This window comes from Solanum lycopersicum, chromosome 7 (assembly GCF_036512215.1).
Source record: "Solanum lycopersicum chromosome 7, SLM_r2.1".
Lineage (NCBI taxonomy): Eukaryota > Viridiplantae > Streptophyta > Magnoliopsida > Solanales > Solanaceae > Solanum > Solanum lycopersicum.
Window position 1 is genome coordinate 69,862,704 of NC_090806.1, and position 22,935 is coordinate 69,885,638.

General features: G+C 35.1%; 5 protein-coding genes across 8 annotated transcripts; 3 read left to right on the top strand and 2 right to left on the bottom strand.

Moving 5' to 3' along the window:
* The first annotated feature begins 670 nt into the window (after nt 1-670).
* Nucleotides 671-6,340, top strand: LOC101262230 (GBF-interacting protein 1). Its single transcript, XM_019214961.3, has 8 exons — nt 671-973; nt 1,513-1,556; nt 1,705-1,831; nt 2,156-2,842; nt 3,286-3,586; nt 3,913-4,171; nt 5,048-5,518; nt 5,674-6,340. The coding sequence occupies exons 1-8, from the start codon at nt 808-810 to the stop codon at nt 5,980-5,982; spliced, it is 2,364 nt and encodes a 787-aa protein (XP_019070506.1). The 5' UTR covers nt 671-807; the 3' UTR covers nt 5,983-6,340.
* On the bottom strand, nt 1,551-9,262 carry LOC101246734 (uncharacterized). 3 transcript variants are annotated; one of them, XR_011210931.1, is made up of 9 exons: nt 8,941-9,254; nt 8,203-8,643; nt 7,752-7,975; nt 7,503-7,649; nt 7,040-7,264; nt 6,819-6,949; nt 3,454-4,246; nt 3,177-3,306; nt 1,551-2,653 (listed from the first exon to the last, which is right to left on the bottom strand). XR_011210931.1 is itself a non-coding variant. In XM_019214962.3 (6 exons), exons 1-6 carry the CDS (start codon nt 9,202-9,204, stop codon nt 6,712-6,714), a joined length of 1,539 nt encoding a protein of 512 aa, XP_019070507.2. In that variant the 5' UTR covers nt 9,205-9,262; the 3' UTR covers nt 6,515-6,711. The 3 variants fall into 3 exon arrangements, 1 of the variants encoding a protein (XP_019070507.2); XR_011210932.1 differs by having other exon boundaries at nt 3,454-4,251; XM_019214962.3 differs by lacking the exons at nt 1,551-2,653; nt 3,177-3,306; nt 3,454-4,246 and having other exon boundaries at nt 6,515-6,949; nt 8,941-9,262.
* Nucleotides 9,263-9,992: 730 nt separating this feature from the next.
* LOC101246448 (ABC transporter G family member 61) lies at nt 9,993-13,633 on the top strand. Its single transcript, XM_004243981.5, has 9 exons — nt 9,993-10,235; nt 10,305-10,588; nt 10,723-10,878; nt 10,965-11,148; nt 11,450-11,728; nt 11,836-12,111; nt 12,188-12,472; nt 12,553-12,660; nt 13,243-13,633. Exons 1-9 carry the CDS (start codon nt 10,023-10,025, stop codon nt 13,510-13,512), a joined length of 2,055 nt encoding a protein of 684 aa, XP_004244029.1. The 5' UTR covers nt 9,993-10,022; the 3' UTR covers nt 13,513-13,633.
* Nucleotides 13,634-14,904: 1,271 nt separating this feature from the next.
* Nucleotides 14,905-18,161, top strand: LOC101245675 (uncharacterized). Its single transcript, XM_004243978.5, has 2 exons — nt 14,905-17,062; nt 17,778-18,161. The coding sequence occupies exons 1-2, from the start codon at nt 15,218-15,220 to the stop codon at nt 17,865-17,867; spliced, it is 1,935 nt and encodes a 644-aa protein (XP_004244026.1). The 5' UTR covers nt 14,905-15,217; the 3' UTR covers nt 17,868-18,161.
* A 370-nt stretch (nt 18,162-18,531) lies between these two features.
* On the bottom strand, nt 18,532-22,008 carry LOC101245968 (uncharacterized). 2 transcript variants are annotated; one of them, XM_010325937.4, is made up of 8 exons: nt 21,477-22,008; nt 21,170-21,311; nt 19,958-20,061; nt 19,806-19,847; nt 19,635-19,719; nt 19,269-19,368; nt 18,912-19,012; nt 18,532-18,817 (listed from the first exon to the last, which is right to left on the bottom strand). In XM_010325937.4, exons 2-8 carry the CDS (start codon nt 21,298-21,300, stop codon nt 18,694-18,696), a joined length of 687 nt encoding a protein of 228 aa, XP_010324239.1. In that variant the 5' UTR covers nt 21,301-21,311; nt 21,477-22,008; the 3' UTR covers nt 18,532-18,693. The 2 variants fall into 2 exon arrangements, with proteins under 2 accessions (XP_010324239.1, XP_010324238.1); XM_010325936.4 differs by having other exon boundaries at nt 19,806-19,862; nt 21,477-21,664.
* Nucleotides 22,009-22,935: the final 927 nt, after the last annotated feature.

The following is a 22,935-nucleotide window of genomic DNA, read 5'->3' on the forward strand; positions in this document are numbered from 1 at the left end:
AAAATGTTATTATTAGATATTTCTTGTATAAATAAGTATTTTTAAATAACACAATATATAAACACGTTTTTTTTTAAAATTTGATGTCATCTTATATCTACATTATTCAATTTTATGTGGATATAAGTATAAACTTAAACTTATATGCAATTAAGCAAATAGACGTATACTTCCTACTTAGTATGTTACGTAACAATGCATGTCTTACACGTCATTCAACGTGGTGTTCTCCATCTAATATGCTAAATATGATATGTGTATCTAATTTTTTCAAATCAAAGAGCTTATATAGCTATAAAATCAAATTTAAAAGTATATTTACGTATCATATCTTTAAATATTATTCGTCAAGAGACGGACCTCGAAAAAAATATAGTGATATACTCTCTCTGCCCGGTATTGTTTGTCATGGTTTCTATTTTTAGAATCAAACTATAAAAATTTTAACTAACATTTTAAGATGCATTTTTTCATCATATTAATATGAAAAAATTATAATTTATAGTTCTTTTCATATAATTTTTAGAATACATAATTTTTTTGTTTAAAATATTAAATTAATGTAATCTAATTTACCTTTGAAAATTAATCAAATTGACTTTAGAGATAAACGCGAGACAATCGTATCGAGGGTGTGTGTCAGGGTCTAAAACACATTTCGAATCAAAGTGAATAATATTTAAATAATATATACATTGAGAAAAATATATTATCTGAAAAGTAAACTTGCAATCATTTGTGTTTTTCTCCTAATGATTTCAATTGTGCATGATCTAATTTTGTAATCTCTCCCATCTCGTTGACACCATGAGCACCGGCGTTTCGAGAGTTATAATTCCGAGCAATGTTCGGAAAACGATCGACGATATAAAGGAGATTGCCGCCGGCAAGCACACCGATGAAGACATTTACGCAATGCTCAAGGAATGCAATATGGATCCCAATGACACCGCTCAGAAGCTTTTATATCTGGGTAATTGTGACCTTAATCACCAATTTATATAATTATTTAGCTTGTTTATTGATACAAAATAGTAGTTAACAATCATCCAAACAAAGCTTGATTTGATGTTTGTGCGTTCACAAACATTTTGATTTGATGCTTGTATGTTTCACAAACTTTTTTAATATGATGATCTTGGTGTTTGGGCTAGCTCGCATAATACTCTACTAATTCGTTGGGATACCTTTCATCTCCTACCAGCAATAACAGGTATAAGGTAACTTTGTCTACCAAAGCTAGGACGACTGGAAGAATTAATCATTTTATGAGTTTTTGTCTAATTTTGTGAATATCTGGTCAATTTTGCTAATTGTGGTTTCATCGGTATACTCATGGTACTGCAGGAAGAATAGGAAGCAAATACTTTTGATTGTTTTTGTTTTCGTTTTCAATCTTTTTTATGCTTTAGAGTAGGGTACTTTGTCTATGCTTAGAACTCTCCTGTCAGTATATGTTTATATGGAAACTCGGAGTATATTTTGTTCTAAAAAAACTATCTAATTCTGCAGATACTTTTCATGAGGTGAAAAGGAAACGAGACAGAAAGAAAACTGTAAGCGTTTCTCCTAATGATTATGTTGATTCAGACTAGGATTATTCAGGGGATTACAGCTAGTAATATGGGGATAGTCGTTATAGATATCATTACAAAAATTTCACTTCGCTTGATCATTCATTGTTCCACCATCTGGTTATCACAGAAAGGCAGCAGCCAAACTTTTGACGATTACAGGTGGATGTCAGGCATGCAGAGAAGGGCTAGGGATGGTCGTGAGATAATTTCTGCAAATTACATCACTGATAGTAAATATGGGGCTTCAACCGGGGGTAAGATAAACTCACCTACTTTTCTTGAGTATCCAGAATGTTGTGTATTAGCTTTACTCTTTTGAGTCTTTGAGCATACATTTCAAGAATAATTGAGCAACTTTCATGAGCAAAGAAAAGAGTCATCCTCCTTGGTAGTTGGATGCTGGCTGGTCAACTCCTGCCTTCATGTGCAATATTTTGATTTATGTACTGTTTCTTATCACTTATGCAACATAGCATCTGTTGGAATCTGGAAGAGTATTTCATATTGATAGAGGGAGATGTATTTTCTATATTTATGGCTTGCAATGTGAACTTACCCTCTTTCTTTATTGTCGACAGATGTCAGTGGCAGAAGATACATTAAGAAAGAAAATGGAGTCAATAATTCGAAGGATAGAATTTCTAAGGTCTCCAAGCCACCTGCACGTAAAACAGAAGATGCTAGTATACATCCTAGCAAAGAATTTGCTGTTGAGGTTGCTGGAGATGATCCTGGTCATGTCAGTAGAGTTACTTCGTTTGTTAATGTTAATAAGTTGGCAAAAGTTTCAACTATACCTCCTAATTTAATAAATCGTCATCTGAACTTGGATCCTGGCCCCACTCCTACCCCCACCCCCACCTTTACACCTGGAACCAGATTTAAAGATAAAGTTTTCATATCAATACCTCATGAGCTTGTGAAAAGCACAACTTCAGCATCAGTTTCTGGTGTCTACTCTTCTTCATCGGATCCTGTGCTAGTGCCAGCCTTGAACCCACGAAATCCAGGAACAGTTGGTACGATAAAACGTGAGATAGGTAACCAGCGCACTGTTACCGACTCCACTGTGTCTCCTGCGAATGAGGGAACATCAGATGCTTGTCAAGATGCTCCCCAAAATACTAATGCAGTCACTAGAACTGTAAACTACATAAACACAACAGGGCCAAAAGAATCCTGGGGAGTCTCAGTCACTGCCATACAACCAGTTGTAATTAATCATGAAAGTCAGCATTCCAAAAAAGATAAAGGTCATTCAGGAGGTACCACTTCGATTTATATACTCTCCTTTAGTTTGTTTTATCTTTTCTGCAAGTCTGAATTTAAGGGGGACACAACCTCCTTCAATTAAGTAATGTGGATGGATTTCTTGTAAACTATTTCAATTGCTCAATGTCAAAGGCCAAAGTATTATTGTTGATGTGGTTTTCGAGATATACAAGAGAAAAATAGCTGGCTCTATTTTACAAGTCCATTTCACTGCCATCAATTCATGATGTGGATAACTGCTTACTGGCTTTGTCGTCTGTTGAATCATTGAATATGGTTGGCTTTCTATAAAATCAGATATTAATAGCATTACCATCATGAGCTTACCGTGTGTTTCATTTGAGCAGGAGAGAAAGGAAAACTCTTGTGATTCACACTTTCTTCTTTTACTTTTCCATTCTTGGTAATCTCACTTTATATTATAATCTTGATGCAGTATTGCCATCTCAGGCAGCAGCTGTTGCAAAGGGAGACAATTTACCATCAGTTTCTAAACCTAATTCTTCTGTGGAACAAGCAGTTCCACAGCTTGACATGAAGTTAGAGAAGTTAAATGTCTCTGCCCCTTCTCAACCTGTTATTTTTCCGAATAATCTTCAAGTACCTGAATCTTTTAGGAGCGGACTGACTTTTGGTAGTTTGGATCCTCAATTGGATCAAAGCATAAGCTGTGGCAAAGACTCGATGCCTGTGGAGACTGTTCCAGCTAATGATACTACTTCCATGGAACTTGGGAGGTAGGTAATCGAGTGACATATAATGTCTTGTATTCATTTGTGATTTTATATATCTAAATGTATCTCTACTGAAGTATTTTTGCTGATTCGTTGTTGTCTGTGAGCATGTCAAAATATTTTTGTAATCATGTATTAACATTCTGATGAAGATTCCATGACCAATTGCCTCTGGACTGTCGAGTTCCTTTTTTTAGCTTATAGTAACACTAGGATGGCCATGTCATTATGCTTTCCTGATCTGATCTGTAACACAGTAACTGTTTATTGGGTAATCTTTTCTTTATATCTTATACTTGACCTCTCATCACCATATAAAACTACTGCAGCTACAAAGATGCATCTTCAGCAGCTCAGAGAGGTGATTATCCTGACAATCTACTGTCGCACCAAAATGGATCTGAAAATATATCACCTTTTGAAGTATCTGGTGCTTCTCATGTGTATGATCCGTCAAAGCTGGAGAAATGTCCACTTTCTGCAGGCTCACAATCGCCACTTCTCCAGACTCCTCCTGATTATAGCTTGGGTTTTGTACCACCCATGCTTGGGCCCCATCTGGTGTGTCTTGAGGGACCAGAACAGCAGGCATGTCATTATGTCCCTAAAATATCTCTACTTCGCATAGTTCATTAGAAACACTTTCTTTTCCCTTGCTCAAGTCTGTGCTGTCAAAATGAATATTTAGTCAGTTTCCTCTTACATAAGACAATGCTAACTGTGTAAACAATTTGAATGGGAAGATCATGTAGTATTGGCTATTGAAGGATTACTTTAAGATAGAACAAGTTTGGCATGATTTCTTGGCTCACTTGCAGATAAGTTGTTTATTTGGTATTTCTTTCTACAATATCTGATCTGAACCATGAAATACTCAGAGTAGACATCATCTCCTGAGTGGAAGTGCTTTATTTGTGTTGGCCAACAGTTCACTAAAACTATATCTTGTGTATATCCAGGGTAAAACACTTACTCAGTGCTTTCCTTTATATCAAACAAGGAGATGGATATGAACATAATGCATTAGTTATCATTAGCAGAGTGATCATTGGCAAACCAGTGAGTTCTGTAACAAACCAATCTTTCTGCCTAATTACCTCTGTCAGTGCAGACAAGAACCGGCTTGCAAATAATTTTTTATATTTCTCACTCCCCCAAATTTCTTCTCCCCAAGGACTCTAACCAAGATACATGTATCTGTATATATGGGTAACAATGTTGAATGCTACCTTCTTTCTTTTGCTCGAGATTCTTGTGACCTTACTTGTAGAAGAATGTTTGTCTCTGCTTTAAGTTGAAGGTACTTGACATATTGAATTAACTTTTGTCTGTTTGGTGCTTGTTGGCTCTTGAATTATGTGCCTTATCTTCCTTCCCTCCTCACATCACCCACTCTGTCGTCTCTTATTTTCTGTTGTTATTTTTGGTCTGACAAAGTTTTGTTAAATCTATGGCCTGCTGCAGGGTGGGAATTCTCAAGCTCCTTCAACATTGGGCTCTAATCAACCTGTGGCTCAACCCATAGGCCTTGGGCAGAGTTCTGTCAGCGTTCCTCCACATTTGTTCCCTTTAGTACGCCAACCATTTCCTCCTAATTATATGCCGTATAACCCTTACATTCCCCACCTTTACATGCCACAGAGTGCCCACCAGTTTTTGGGCCCGAGTGGATTCCCTCAGCAGCCTTCTCCTGCCAACTTTTATATGTCACCATCAGTTACTGCTGCTGGTGTCAAATTACCACTTCCATCCCTATACAAACCAGCAGCTATTGCTGGAAACTTGAACCACTTTGGCATCCCTACTGGCTACAGTTCGTATGGGTCCTCAACTGTCTCATACAGTGGAACTCCAGCTCTAGTTTGTTCAGCTAGCAATGAAAATCTCGCTGCACCTGATCTGAAAGAAAAGAATGTCTATTCCATGCACAAGCAGGTTTGGATTTTTATCCCTGTTTCCCTTTTCCAACTTACGTCCTGTCTACTTTTGGTTGACTTGAATGTGGCATATTATGTGAATCTATCATAAAGCATGTATTGGTTTCGGTCCAATTCTGATATTGAGATATCACCTACTCTTTTTTCGTGCAGAATGAAGATTCCCATTACAGAAACTCTGCACCTGGACGTGATCAATCAATGCTTCAGACCAATTATTTTTACAACATCCCTCAGGACCAGCACATTGCTGTTGCGCCAGCACATTCTTCCAATAGCTCTTATCCTGGAATTAATGTATCTCAGACACTAGTTGCACAATCTACTGTTCAACCCTTAGCCCAGCAACCTCAAACTGTTGCCAGATCAGGTGATTCTGGCCTTCCTACATCTGGTGCTTTTCAACAACCTCAAGCTACTATTCATTGGAATAACAAATTGCTGAATAGAGAAAACGTCTAAGAATAAAGACCATAGATATACTTACTGTTTACATTACCCAAGTATGTAGTAAAGACATCACTGATAGATCAAAATCGTTCCCTCAAGTGTATATAAGATGTGGCTAGAAACTACCCACTCGCAGTTAGATTATGTTGGAACGTTTACTTCTCAACCTTTGGTTCCAAGATAGAGCTTCTTGCTTTTGATAGTTAGCTGTTAGCTTTCTCAATTCCCTGATCTTTCTTAGACTGGAGAATTTTTTAATGTTTGAGTGAAGCTGGTGAAGATACCAATTGTTTCCATTTCTATTTCTAGCTTGTATATCAACTTTTCACAGTCCTCCTTGAATGTGATAATTTTTTTTGTTCCAACAAAACTTATGTGCAATATCATATGATGTGTTAAAATATCTGGCAAGGTTTTCGCTGGTGCAAAGCATGGTGTGTGTATTCATTATCCACCAAGTTTAAGTCTCTGTGATTTCTTGGTAATCAAATAATGAAGATTATAATGTTGCAATGGGAAATCCTGAGCAGAACAAGAGCAAGTCTCAAAATCATCAAGATATTGCAGCACTATTATAACCCGGCAATGGATTCCACAAAAAGTTGATAGGTAGATCAATGTGCGTATGTGTGTGTGTGTTACTAGAACATTACAGCATAAAATGAAAACCCAGTGTTCATAACATTCATCTTAAATAATCAATCAACTCCAACTGTTCTACCCTATACTTTGTGATGAGTCTTAGGATAATTTCTTTTCTAGAAGATCATTTTCCCTCCTGATGGTGTCAAGATCTGCTTTCAGCTTGTCAATATTAACACTTCGAGGTGCCATGTTTGCAAGTTTACCTTCATAATCAGTCACTTCTCGCCGAGTTCTATCCGTTGCAAGAAGATTTTCAGCTATTTGTTCAAAGCTGTCATGGATGTTAGTCAGTATCCTGTAAGCTTGTTCTCCCACTTGGTCCTTTTTTACCTCCCTTGTAAAAGATCAAACAATTTACATCAGATAATCTACACACTCGTGAAGATGTTAAATTCGTGGTCACCAGCATATCAAAAGATTGTACCTGAACACCGTCTCATCAACCACTGCACGAGTTCGATTAAGCCGTTCTTGGACAAAGTTGCTCTCTAACTGAAGCTCCCTTGTTTCTTTTAATATTCTTTCTATGTCCACATCCTGCTTCCGGCTGTTTTTGGTGATCTCTTCAACACGCTGAATGTAGGTTCTTCTAGGTTGTAATTTGGGCTGCTTCTCAGCCTTGGCTGAGAGTACAATGAGTTCTTCCTCTCTGCAGAGTTACGCATACCAAACTTTCAAACAAAGCAGCATTAAAAGCTCGGATATACAAATAGATCCACACAACTTGACCCCTTTCCATAATGAGTAATGAAAATTCTTAAATGTCAAAGAATCCAAACGATAAAAAACCAAAAATGGTACAGTTTCTTCTCTCAATTTCTCTTTTGGTTCAACTATGTAATCTAACAAACGACGGATATTTTGCATGACCTAATAGAAGATCGTACCTTCTTTTGTTTTCGGCTAATATATTCTCCAACTTCAACTCAATCTCTTCCACCTTTTTATATTTTTCATAGGTCTCTGGATTTGTTGCTCTTAACTTTTCCTCAAGAGAAACCTTCTTTTGCTCAAGGGCCTTGCTTCTATCAATGCTGTACAATATTTTAAAAAGGCTTAACAATTGATATCATCCAAGTTTCAATAGGGGAAATATAAGTAAAAATGTTTAAAATATAGAAACGTCAGTATCCTACCAGTGACTTTCCATTTCAACAATTTTGCCCCTTTTCACTTCCACCTGATCGTTTAGCTGATTCACATAAAAGTCACTGGGATGTTTGTGATCAGAAGCCATTTCAACTGCTGCTTTCAATAAATCAAGTTTTTCTTGCAGTTCTTGTAATTGAACAGAGCTTGAGACTGAATTCTCCACAAGCATTTCCTTTTGATCTCGTAAAGTTTCCGTCTTGCAGTTCGTCTGCAATATGGCATGAATTTAGAAGATAAGACGACAAGTTGGAGGCTTTCCCAATGCCTAACCACGAAATCAAATAGTATCATTGTTTGTTCCCTATTTCTGTTATCTTTATATGCTCCAATTAAAAAATTATTGGCTTGTTCTGCTCTATTGGACAACTAGCTCAAAGCGTAAAAGGTCTACCACAATATACTAAAGAGCAATGCAATCCATTCATAATTAAGTACCTGAGGCAAATGCTCACATGGTGAAGTTGATTGTTGTCCTTGTCCATACTCAAAATTCTGCTCACCGTCTCTCAAAGAGCTCCTCCTAACGCCCTCCACCAAATCTAGGACGTCTTGTTCACCACTTGACGTCCCATTGCTAGAACCAGTTCCACCTTCTATAGGTATTTCAACACCATTATAAACCTCTTCCATCTTATTCGGAATAAGATCAGATTCCTTTGACGCCTCTGGTGTTTGTGTCATCCTCATCAACGGATCAACCTGTCTCTCCGAAAGCCCCTTACGTGGCAGCAGTCCTGCATCATCAAGCTTTTCTTCTGGAGTCTTAAGAACTCTTTTAGATTCTCGAACTAAATCATTTCGAGCTTCAACATCAGATAGCCTCCCAACCAAGAACCTTATCAACTCGTACAAGTCCTCTTCCGATGGATAAAGGAACTGCCTAAGCAATAAACACAAAATGCTTTCTCTAAGCACAAATTTAAAAAACACATGAAGCAATGTAGAACTAATGCAAATAAAAATCAATCAATTAATTAAGCATTGAGCTGCATCACCTACTACAAAAGCATATAATTTGACACGGGAAAACGATAATAAGTAGCAAGAACTTTGGTTTCGCCTGCAAAATCAGCTCGGAAGCTTGCAGAACGCCGCAAAACGACGACGTATTCGACATAGGTCAAAAGAGGAAGAAAACAAAGGAGAGGTATATATAACAGTAGTAAGTAAAACCTTGTGAAAGCTGATATCTCCGACGAAACCTATAGATTTGAAAGCGGAGGCAAGCTCTGAGCAGAGTTTTGAGCGGTCGGCAACTGAATTCTCCGGCAAGGAAGCGGGAAACGACGAGTTTTGGCGGTCAATGAGGTACAAAGCCTGGGAGGAGACGGCAAATAACGTCGGCGGCGTGAGATCTTTCACCGATGAGACGCCGGAAGGAATCGTTACGCCGGAGCTGGCGATGGAATTCAGTAGAATATCTTGCGATTCTTCCATTTTTCTCTGAAGATTTTGACAGGGGTTTAGATCCCTTTACTATTCCATTAATATTTTATATTTTAATAATTTTATTATTTAATAGCTTATTATATTTGTAAAGGTAAAATTGATGATAAATTTGAAGATGAAAAAAAGTAATTTCAAATAATTTGTATGAGTAATTATCGATAAAAATAATAAAGATGTTATTAAATTATAACAAACTACATAAATTTATACAAGAATATATTCACAAACATGGTGATACATTATGAAACGAAAATAAAAATCATCCAAACAAGTTGTTAGAACAGTTTTTACATATTCCCTTTCATTTGGTATCTCCTATGAACAATTTGACAATATTGTTATACTTTTTATATTAGAAATCATCTATTTTTCGTATAATATTTGCGTATCGATATTATTTCATGTAGTAATTCCCTTGTCTTTATCTAAATTAATCGGACTCTTCAAAAATATTGTTGCTCGTGTCGGATCCTTTAAAACTACACTATTTTTGAAGAATCCAGCATGCCTCGAATCAATCCAGCATTTTCATTCCTTAGAGTTTCAAATATTATTAGAAGTGTAATAAAATAATAGGTGAAGAGCAACAAGTTTGTGTGCCATAACTAGAAATTGACCTCAAAGATCATACAATGCATCAAGATCACCAACCAAAGTATATCTAGTAGGTTTCAATAGAAAGCATGTGTTTCAACAAGTTTCAAGATTTTAGGCAAAATTCTAGTTTTGTTCCTCAACTTATCTTACCATATATAATTGTCATGAACTTTGTAAACAAGATACAAAATCTTCCTTTTTATGATACAATGGAGCATATGGCACAAGATGAAATCGAGGACTTGTCGTTGTCCCTTCCAACTGTTGGCTCAATGCAGATTGCTGGAAGTAACGGTTTTGGACATAACATAGAGTTCATGTCTCAAGCTTATCTTAGAAACAGAAGCTCTGAAATTGATATAGAAGTTGAACATGATACGTCTATCGCTCATATAGATCAACCTCTTCCCATATTCCTCAAGGTACGATCTTCTTTCATGATATATGCTTACGAGTCGTGGCTTCTGTAATGGGAATGGTTTTGTATGCAGTTTGCAAATGTGGAGTATAAGGTGAAGACTAATCAAGCTTTCTCCAACAATCCTGTCAAGGCAGTTGTCTCAAAGGTAGCTTCTCAGTTTGAAAATGATAATTACAAACATATACTCAAAGGTATAACGGGAAGCATTAGTCCCGGTGAAATTCTTGCCTTAATGGGACCTTCGGGCAGTGGAAAAACGACTTTGTTAAAGATACTGGGTGGAAGATTGCACGAAAATGTCAAAGGAACCGTCACTTACAATGACATTCCATATAGTCCAGCTCTGAAAAGAAGGTGGTACCTATCCATCAATAGAGAAAAAAGTGTTCTTTTAATTGCTGTCTTTAACCAGAGAGTAGATACAAGTTTTTCTTTCAGTGTACATGGATTTGTATTAACTTCAGTTTGCGATATGTGCTTATGTCTAGGGTGGGTTTCGTGACACAAGATGATGTGCTTTTCCCACAATTGACGGTTGAGGAAACTTTAGTTTTTGCTGCATTCTTAAGACTTCCATGCAAGATGAGTCGACGTCAGAAGTATGAAAGAGTAGAAGTGATTATTAAGGAATTAGGCCTTGAAAGGTACTTTGTTATCCTTTCATGTACTTGAGTACTCACTAATAGCAACTACCGTTGCAACTGTTCACTCGTGAATTTCTTAATTGTAGATGTCGTCATACAAGAATAGGTGGAGGACTTGTAAAAGGTGTTTCTGGTGGAGAAAGAAAAAGAGCTAGCATAGGTCATGAAATCCTTGTTGATCCTTCTCTTCTCTTGCTCGATGAACCAACTTCAGGCCTTGATTCGACCTCTGCAAATAGACTACTTCAGGTTCTTCAAGGGCTTGCTAAGGTAAACACTTCAATAATCATATTTTCACTATTTTCTACTCTCTCCGTTTCAAAAAGAATGTCACTTTCTTTTTTGCAACTTTGTAATTCTAACTTTCCACTTGACATGCTTAAGACTATAAACATAAAGTTTATTTTGGTACATTCTACATATCTTTAGGTTAAGATTACAAGAATCTTTCTTTATTTTCTTAAAATCCGTTCCAAGTCAAAACCAAACAAATAAACTGAAACGGAGGGAGTAAACCATTCTTTTTACTTTGGAACAAGTTAGCCAAATACTAATACATTTTGTTCATCAGATGGGAAAGACAATCATAACAACAATTCACCAGCCTTCAAGCAGGATTTTCCACATGTTTGAAAAAATTCTGTTGATAGCAGAAGGTTATCCGGTTTACTATGGTAAGGCAAGGGATTCGATGGAGTACTTTTCGTCTCTAGGTTTCATTCCGGAAATTGCCATGAATCCAGCAGAGTTCCTGCTGGATTTAGCAACAGGACAAGTAAATGATATCATTGTTCCTGATGATCTGTATCCACCTCAAGTCACTAACGAACGAGAGAAGATTGTCATCAGAGTATGATTCTCATTTGTACTTTGTTCTGATTTAACGTGTTTCGTTTAGTTTACTCGAAAGCTCTTTATGGGACATACTTTCACAGAAATTATGTCTATGAACATTAGTATCTGCAACACAAGTACAAAGTCCTGTTGGAGCCGAAAGAGAATCATCAATTGTCGAAAGCACCAGAGCATCTTCAAATGGCTGTTAAAGTAAGGAAAGATTGGACTATATCCTGGTGGGAACAATTCAGGGTACTGTCAAAGCGAACGTACAGGGAGAGATGTAGAGACTATTTTGACAAGCTCCGGTTAGTTCAATCTGTTGGAGTTGCATTACTGCTCGGACTTCTTTGGTGGAAATCCTCAACTGCAACTGAAGCTCAACTCCGCGATCAGGCAAAATCCTGATCTTATATTTTCCTCTCCTTGTAGTATTTTCAAGAATGTTAAAAAACTTATACCTTCATTGCAGATTGGTTTAATGTTCTACATCTGTATCTTCTGGACATCGTCTTCAATTTTCGGAGCAGTGTATGTTTTCCCATTCGAGAAGATGTATTTGGTGAAGGAAAGGAAAGCAGACATGTATAGACTAAGTGTCTATTATGTCTGCAGCACATTGTGTGACATGGTAGCACACATTTTGTATCCGACGTTTTTCATGTGCATTGTGTATTTCATGGCTGGCTTCAAGAGGACCGTCCAATGCTTCTTCCTAACGTTGGCTGCAACGCTATTAATAGCGATAACTAGCCAGGTAAAGTCCAATTTTTTTCGCGAACTGAAAACGTTGTACTCAATTGTTTTGGAAAATATGAATGTTTCTTGTTGTTATAGGGAGCTGGAGAACTGTTTGGAGCTGCAGTTATGAGTATTAGAAGGGCTGGGATGGTTGCTTCACTGATATTGATGTTGTTTCTTCTCACTGGAGGTTACTATGTTCAGGTATCCAAATTAAAAAATAGCCATGTTGCAGTCTCACCCGCGTCGGATTCTTTAAAATGCACTATTTTTGGAGGATCCGACAGTCTGATAAACACATTATAAGATTACTTATAATACTCCATTTTATTCATTCTCAGATAAGTTGAAACCAAGAATCCTACTAAGTTAAACTTGTGCTATTGGGTAGAACGTTATTAGGTAGTCCTTCCGTTTTAGTAGTCATAATATTTCTCTAGTAATTTTTTGTCCATCAACTTTTATTACTATCTATTGTCTCTTGTACTTCGATTATCACACTATTTTGTTGTAGTTACTGGTCTTTTTTCAGAATACTTTGTCATACTTTCTATAGTATTTTGTCATGATTTCTTCACTTCTGTTATTTTCTGCTTTGATATGTGTTCCCTTGACAACTTCTCTACGTAAGGTCTGCATACACTCTACCTCCCCGTACACTGCTTGTGGATTATACTGAATATATTTTTGTTATATAATCAATTGTACCTTAAGTTTCTTTCTATGTTTATTTCTTTATATTTCGAGCTACGTGATGAGATTGTTTGTTTTTTTTTCTTTTTGCAGCATATACCAAAATTCATGAGGTGGCTAAAATACTTATCATTTATGTATTATGGATTTAGGCTATTATTAAAAGTGCAATATTCAGGAGATGATTTATATAATTGTGAAAGCAAAGAGGGTTGTAGAACTCTTCAAAGTTCTCCTTCATTTGACACAGTTGGATTAGATGGTGGATTAAAAGAAGTTTGGGTTTTATTAGCAATGGCTATTGTTTATAGATTTTTAGCTTATATTTGCCTAAGCAGAAAAATTAATAGTTGTAATCTTTAAAACCAAAAAAAAAAATCTTTTTTTTTCTTTTTGGTTGATGAAAAATGAGAATTAATTTATTGATGTATTATTGACAAATGGGGAATTGAACTATCAAAAAAAAAAAAACTCTTTGATTGTATATCTTTGAAAGTAATCATTTTGATTTTATCAATCTTTTCTTGTGAGATGAAGCTAAAATAAATAAATGAAAGTATCTTTACTTTTATTTTAATTTTTAGTTCCTCCTCTCACGAAGAAAGGAGGTTTTCTATATGGATATGAAATTAAATAACATGTTAATTATTTTGGTTGGTATAAAACGGTGTTTAAAGATCATATTATTTAAAGGAGAAAAAAATGTAATTATAATATAAATAAAAATTGAATTAGTTAGGTCTCAAACGATGAAAATTATGATATTTCAAATATCTTTAAAGCAATTACTAATGGGGATCAACTATTTAAAGTCATAAATCAATAATTATAGTGATGAAAGTATAAATACTCTTTTCTTCTTAATAAAAAGCAGCTTCAAAATTATAATCTAAAATATAGAGTTATTTTTATTAGAGAGCATCTTTTTTATCGTAACTTTTTGGTGTTGATCTAAATTTAATTCAATTTTAATATAAATATCGAATATCAAGAGGGAAATAAAAGAAAATTAAATAGTGCAGAACATACTCTTTTATCTTGATAAAGAAAATCTCACGAGTCACGATCAAACTTTAGGATATGAAATTATTTTTATTAAAAAATAATTTACTTCATAATATAAAATATTTTAATATGAATTTAAATTTAATCAAATTTCAAATACGAAACTAACATAAAAGTAAAATAAAGGGTGAATCACGTTGGTCGTAATGGTGCTAATGTCTACATATGCCGTATTCTTCGGTGGGTCCCTTAAAGCCCACATCCCACGTTCAAATTGTTTGACTTATTGCTAAATCACATTTTTACCCTCTAATTATTTGTGAGTTTGAAAAAGCATAAAATGTACGCAAGCTTTTTCATTAATTTTACGAAGTAAAGATGAAAATACACCCTTGGCTCAACCGCTCGAGCTTATCAAATCAATCATTAAAAGAATAATGACTCTGAAGAGCAACATGACAATTAATAGCAAAGCAGTTCGGAATACATACACAAGAAATCATAACAACAATAACAAGATATAGTCACTTAAACACAATAAATCATATCTGATATCGTATACGAAAATTCAAAGATTACGCGTATCAAGTTAAATCCAAACATACAGATCGAAAACGAGGAGAGCATTAAACAAATTCAAAAGACAAAAGTAACCTTATATGAAGAATTGAACAAAGGGCAAAACTGTCATTGTAAAGGAAACAGTAATGTACCATGTGGCTTAAGAAGAACTAAGTGGTCCTCAAATCATTGAAGTTGTGGATACTAATAAAGACATCATTCATATTGAGTCTATGAATCAGTAATAGTAAGTCCTCCAAAAAAAATTCCCATTGGGGGATTCACAAATCTGACAAATTCTTCCTCTGTCAGCTTAGTCCAAAAATACACTCAACCCTGCAAATTCCCTTTAAAAAATCTTACTGTAAAACTTAAAGTCACCATTAATGGTGAATCAAGAAAGTCAATCTTAAGAATTTTCCCATTTTTGAACAACCATAGTCATAAAGATTGAGTCTTTTGAGTTTTCTGAGGAAAAAAAAGCTATCTTTATCAGAAATTAATGGAGCTGGTGCCTTATTCAGACCCAAAAGCTGAATCAAGTGTTGTTAATCCACCTTGGGAAGATATGTTTAGATCAGCTTCAATGAGGAAACCAGAAGAACCAAAGCCCCAGAACCAGGTCCCTTCAGAGGCTCAGCCAAGAAAAGAAAATGAACCAAATCAAGATTCAGTGTCTGCTGACCCTCAGGTGAGACTAGCCCTTTATATAGCTATGGCTCATGCTGGACTTGTATTTACATTTTTCATTATTTATGGTGTTGGTAAATTGCTTGAAGAGTATTTGAGAGCTATGTTATGGGCTGTGCTTTGTTCAATTCCATTAAGGGGAATTCAACAAACCCTTGTTGCATTTTGGTCTGAACCTTTGAAGTTAGGTCTTACTGAGACTATTTTAGCTGTCCCTGTAGCTGTTTTCAGTGTTTTTCTAGGGACCCTTGTTGATATTAAAGAGAAGATTTTTAGGGTTGTTCTTAGGAGGCCTAAAGGTAACACGACGAGGCGTCATACGAGTGGATTTTTCGTGTTGTTGAGGTGGCTTATGTCTTTTGGGGTGTTTGTGATTGCTTATGAGCAGATTGGTGGGATGGGATCAGTTGCACTTCTTGCATTGGGATTTATGTTTTCTGCTAATAGTGTGGATTCAACTATGAATGCAGTAACATCTTTAAGAAGTCATAGCTTTCGTAGGTTTGCTATTTCTGCTTTCTTTACTAGAGGGATATTGAAGAAGTTGAAGACGATTGTGGCGATTGGGTTGATTGTTGGATTGAGTGTGGGTTCGTTAGCAGGTATGATTTTCTTCTCATATAAGATTGGTATGGAGGGGAAAGATGCTGTTATTGCGTTGAAATCCCATGTAGAGGAGAGTAATTATGCTGAGAAAATTGGCGTTAAGCAATGGATGGATGAAAATGATGTCCCCGGGATGGTGGATAGATACACCTCTCAAGTGTATGAGACCGTATTTACCCAGATAGATGGCTATGCTATGCAATATAATATGACGGAGTTTGTCTCTGGGATAAAACATTTTGTAATAGTTCCTGCAAATAACACATTTAATCAATCTACGGCTTTGGCATCCCCCTCTCCTTATGCAGAGAAACTCTTAAGCCTGAAAAGGAGGGTTAAAGATCGTGAATGGGCACAAATATATACAGAAGTGGATGTAATGTTCAGGGAACTTCTGATCACTAGAGAGGACTTGGTTGAGAAAGCCAAAGGGTTCGCTCTCCAAGGAGTAAATGTAATGCAACGGATACTGGTTAGTAGCACATCTGTCTTAGGTGGGAGCATGAAGGTCATGTTCTTGATCGGGAATTCCATCGTTTCGGGTGCTGCTGGTCTTTTTAATTTTGTATCTCAGCTAATGGTATTCATTTGGGTACTTTATTATCTCATCACATCGGATTCTGGTGGAGTAACAGAACAAGTCATGTCTATGCTCCCTATGTCACATTCCGCAAGGAGGCGAAGTGTTGAGGTTCTTGACAAAGCTATTTCTGGGGTTCTTCTAGCAACTGCTGAGATTGCACTCTTTCAGGGGTGTCTAACTTGGCTCTTGTTCAGATTATTCTCCATACATTTTTTGTACATGTCAACAATCCTCGCATTTCTTAGTCCTTTGTTTCCTATTTTCCCATCACTGTTTTCAACTATCCCAGCTGCTTTACAGTTGGTGCTTGAAGGTCAATATGTATTGGCCATCAGCTTATCAATTATACATCTCGTACTTATGGACTATGGTACATCCGAAATCATGGAGGATATACCTGGCTATAACGCGTATCTCACTGGTCTCAGCATTATTGGAGGAATGACATTGTTCCCTTCAGCATTTGAGGTAATCTAAAACATCACTCTCTCTTGAATTTCCATTATAACGTTCTTGCATTACTTAGTTACCTGTCAGGTTACCTCTCTTGTTGAGTATGAGGAAGGAAGTGAACTTGGAGAATTGGCAATGCCTATACATCAGATATTAAGATATCCCCAATATTAGACAGAAAAATGTGAACTTTAAAAGTCCTTCATTTACCTATCAAAAAGAGAAATATGATTGTCACGCGATGACAGGAAAGACGATAATTCTATTGGGGAGAGAAGCTATGAGTGCATTCCCTTTCAACCTTATTCTTAACTCCAGTTATTGTCTAGATCATGATTGTCTTGGAACTATGATGTATTACTTTTTTGTGAGTTCCACACCCCAACTATCAATTGCTTCCTTTTCCTACCTAAACTATCATCATTATATATTAAAACATGACTGATTGGGCCAACTATCAGTTGTTTCCTGTGTCGCCTTTTGCGCATGTATAAAGATGTCTATTTGCTTTATATGTCACTTCATGACTTGAGTGGTACCTGAAAGCACACCAAGGTGTGTTTTAATACGTAGATGCTCATAGTTCTTGTAGGGAAAGGGAACAACCAGTGGTTTTGTAAAAACAAGAAAAGTTCATGTGTGTTTTTGACCATTATCTCTTTCACTTGAGATGATTTCATTACCATAAAGGTCGCATCTTTGATATTAATTGTGTATTTATGTTGCACAGGGAGCAATAATGGGACCACTGATAACTACTGTTGTGATCGCGATTAAAGATTTGTATGTTGAATTTGTATTGGAAGAACAGAAGGAATAAGCAGAACAAATCTGTGTTTGCAATGCCTGAACCTTTGAAGACATTGAGAAGAACCCCCTATTACTTTCTTTGATGGAAAAACATCGCAAGATAAAGTGAATTCTTTTTTCTCCCAGTCAACTATTGTTTGTATTCTACCTGTGTTTGAGGATTTTTTTTTTCTCTCAGAAAAAGCTGTTTATAGTGTGCAGAAAATTGGTAAATTATTAAAATTGGAGTATAGAATTGTGCATTGTATCTTCTTTGTAAAACCTTTAATCTTTTGAAGAGAAATAGAATTGTTTTGACATGTCATTTTCCTTCTCTCTGAAATGCTTTGTGCACTACACTATCTTTTTTTCTATTTAAAATGTTATGACCAACAATATTGTTCATAAGAATCAACAAACCAAATAGGATTTGAAAATGTGAAAGTATTTTCACTTTTTGACATATTTCCTTGTGTGATGCAGCGTTTTCTCATTGGTCGATCATGCTACATCAGAGCCAATGGCATTCAATCATTAAACTTTATACTAAGTTTAGAATTATGAAAATGTGTGTTCAAATAACACAGTTTGAATACAACTGTTCAGTAGGTACAACTCTCACCTGTATTGTATTTGGCCTTCCTTTCTTTTTTGGCTTTTCTGCTAATCAGTTCAAAAAGTAAGAGATGAGAACATAATAAAGAACAGAAATGTATTTCCATATATAGTTTAGGAATGACAATATTACAGTAATGCTTGAATGATATGACAGGGTGTTGAGAAACAACTACAACAAAAACAATTCACAAGGCATTGATGTTTGTTGATTGCTTTTTTTTCACATCAAAATCCTATTATCATTTCATGTATTTGTGGAGAAACTTCCTGTGAAAGTCATTCCGGATGGTGTCATTAATGAAACGCTTGGCTACCTTCAGTTCTCCGCGAGCCTGATTCTTGAAGACCACATCATCATCCCACCTAAAGAGAAAATGAATCAAAGACAAATGTGGTAAGTTTTACATAGAAGTAAAGCTGAAAAATCTCAAAAGATGCCATGCCTTAAGGGATTAACCTTCTCTTAACACTGAAAGACGTTGGCTGGTTTATAAGAGGGTTTCCTTTCAACAATTCTGCTTCCTTTGCTTTAAGCTCCTCCTCTTGCTCTTGTCGTTCCTGCCAAAATCACACAACTTTGAGTTCATAGCAGTGTTGATGGTTGGTATTCACATCATCAGATGAATACGATGATTGGTACTCCCTTCTGTCTACAGCTCTGAATGGAAATTTTGCACAGTTCTAGAAGCTATTCGTGTGGAGAAGGAATACCACCAATATAAACCTCAGGATATGCAGTTTAAGAAACAGGAAATTTTGAAGGACCCACATAACAAATTGGTAAAGAAACTATCAAGCATTTAGTAATACATACTTTTCGAAGTTTCTCCTCTGCTTTCTCCTTTTTTATCTGTTCAAGCTCTGCCAATAGAGCCTCTGTATCATCTTCATCATCATCGTCGTCATCATCCTCACTAAAATCAGCGTAAACAACTTATAAGGTTTTGAAGTAACAAAATAAAACAGTCTAAATGCAAAGCTGCAGTAAGGGTGGAAACATATCAACGATGAACTGGAAATATTAAGGACATGCATTCTACAACAAAATTTGATCGTACAACAAAAAACAATTGTTCAACAACCCTTATTTATCAATGAAAAACTATCAAGTATTCCAACGTTTGCACAAATAGGAGCTTACTAAAAGCATCTTTGTACAAATGGGGAACAATGTACAAACCTCTCATCGTCACTTTTGGTGTCTGCATCATCATCAGCATCAGCGCTGCGTGGAACAATGCGGTCTTCAATCACTCTTTTAGCACCTGCAGCAGAATATCATATAATAATGGAAACATGATGAATGTCTTGTTGAAATTCTAGACTAGTCTAATGAACAAACAACACTCACCATCTAAAAGCAGTTGACCACTCTTTCTACGATCTCTGTCCTCTGCAACAACATATACTATAAGTTTATGAGTTGAACAAAATCAGATAGGAATTTGATATGAGTCCACACATGCGTGCAGGAGGGAGAGAGTCTATCCATATATCACATACCGTAGCCGTTGTCTTTTGAAGAAAAATGTCTTCGCTCACGGTCCTCCAACTCTTCCCGGAGATTTCTCCTATGCAACTCATCCTGAGTATCCTGTCCCTCCTTTCTGAATCATACACAACAATGGAAATAGAGATAATGAAATCATGATAAGAATTTAGAAGAGCACCAATTTAAGCAACTCAGGCAGAACCATTAATGGAAATAGAGAAACGCCTTGTATGTAATATGCATGATAATAATATCGAGTTCAATTCAGATTCACGACAATTAGGAGGACAGCCAACTTATGTTACCTTAATGACAAACCCATTGAGTTCAACAATGAACTGCCTAAATTTCTATATGCCAGGATTCAGAAATACAAGTAATGCAAGTTCATCAATCAGTTTGACAAATTACAGCATACATCATCTACCCTATTTCTCACACAAATAAATCAATTCATCCCTCAAATCAACTTGGGTCAGAACTGTTTCTACTCATAAGTGACACGAACTAAACTCACTTAGAATCTACAATAACCTACATTCATACCATATACTGCAATAACTAGGTAAAATGGACATAAGATATGTTGTAATACACCATTTTCTAATTATAGCATTCGTGATAAACACAGTTCCTTGCCATGCTATCGTTTTGATAAATTGATCCTTGACATACTATTGACGCATTTATTTACAACTTCTCAAATTAAGAACAATCTAAACATTTTACCCATACCGAGTGGAAAATAAAATTGCATACCTTTAATCATATCATAAATGTACAACGCCTTTCTCTTAAGAAGATTGACTTAACAGAACTTCCCAGGTAATTCTATGGGGAAACCATGTCTGTTGGACTACAACTACAGGAGGAGACAATAATATAACAAGTGAAACTACTGACCATATTATCATTATAAGCTTCAATTATACTCAACATAACCTTTCAATAGCTCTTAGTTCCGCTTTAACATAATCCATTTCACTTATATCTACCTTTCTTAAAAAAAATGAGCATAAGCCACTTCACTTCACCTGAATGCAAAATAAGATCATACATCTACAGACACAATAACCGAATAGGGATGCAGGTTGGAACCAGGTAAGTTGAGCCACAAAAATCCCAGCTTTAGACTCAGTACACTCCGTGGTAAGTCAAAAACCACACAAACAGATTGAAACGGAAGTAGTAATAAAAAAAAAACATTATTTCAAATTACTTGCCTAGGCTTTAAAGTAGTGTGAGCTGCAATATCTCTTGAAGAATACTTCTGAGATGGACCAAAAATTCTAGTTCCACCTTGTTCATTCCCTCCTTTAGCTGGTGCCCATGTAGGTCTAGCTGCAGTTGTCATACTTCAAAATTCTGTGTGAAAAAAAGTAACTTCTTTACTCAGAAATCCAAATTTTCTTTTCATGAATGTAAACATCAACAAACATCAAATTAGGTTAAAATAATCTAAGAACCCTAGAAAACAACAATTCATTTCTAACCCTACTATCAAAATTCGATAATCGGATTTTCAATTACCTTAAGGAGTGATTGAAATCGCCGGCGGAATCGAAGAGATGATGGAGCTGGGAGATTCGGATTTTGGTTTGACCCAATTCACACCGGATTGTTTGGGGACGATGCACCGCCGGATAAATAATAAGTGCCGTCAAATATTTCACTATTTATATTTTATAACATGTATTTATATATATGTGAAGCAGTATAAAATTTTGATTTGAATTTATCGAGAATATACTTATTCGTATAAATTGACTAAATTTTATAAGGGAGATGAATTTTAAATTGTTAATTCATTATACGTTCATTAATTAGTGGTCGACCAAGATCAAAGTATTTCAAAACAACAATTTAAACATTTTTAATGAATGAACAGAAAAGAAAAAAAAATCGATATTAAGTATACATTTTTTATATCCTAATAAGTCATTGTGTTTGGAATGACTTTTATTTTTTTAAAATCATAAATACATTTGAGAGCAAATAGTATAATTTTATGATCATGTAATATTATGGCTCAATAGTTGGATAAGTGAAGTATTTCATAAATAATGATACTACATTGAATTGGAATAATATCTAAAAATAAACCCACAATTCAAGATTTTTATGATTTTCTTTGTTCTTAGTCACAATTATTAGTTAGAGAAGTTATGTAACAATGACAATCCATCCCCATTGATATCAATGACACAAGTGGCTTTAGTTGTTTCTTACGGATGCAATCATATTTAATATTTTAATTTCAAATTTTATATATATATATACATATATATATATATATATTAAGTTTTTTAATAAGCAATTAGTTATTGAATCAACTTCTGTTACTTCTTTTTTCTTCTTGTTGATTTTGAGCTCCTCTTAAGTTGCCTATATTAATGATGTTTGAAAGTGTAAATTTAACCACTAATATTCTAATAATAAGAATAAAATTATTTTTTGAAAAAAACAAAAGAAATAAGTGCATATGTAGAATTTTTTTAATGTATTTTGAACTAGTGAAAAGTAATAAATATAAATTTACGCTTTTAAAATTTTTAAAATCCTAAATATATAAATGAGAAAAAAAGAACATTAAGAGTAGATATCAAACTAGAATTTGAATTTTATTGACTTAAAACTTCAAGATAATGATATCAAATGTCGAATTGCAAATTTAATCTTTATACATAATTAGTAATTTTTAACATAAATACAAAAATGTAACCTAAAATTATTAACAAAAACTCTTAATCATAAGTATAGTATTATTTGTATTTTGTACAAAATCAAAGGCACCAACCCTGACCACTGATATTAAACCACACGTTCTCTTGTAAGTTGGCAGGGAGACGCAAAGAGATTTACGTGGGTAGAATTATCGAGCTCATTTGAATTTTATATTTTTAATGTAAAATATAACATATTAATAATAATAATAAAAGTAATATTTTTAAAATTTATAATTAATATTTTTATGAATATTGGTTAAAGA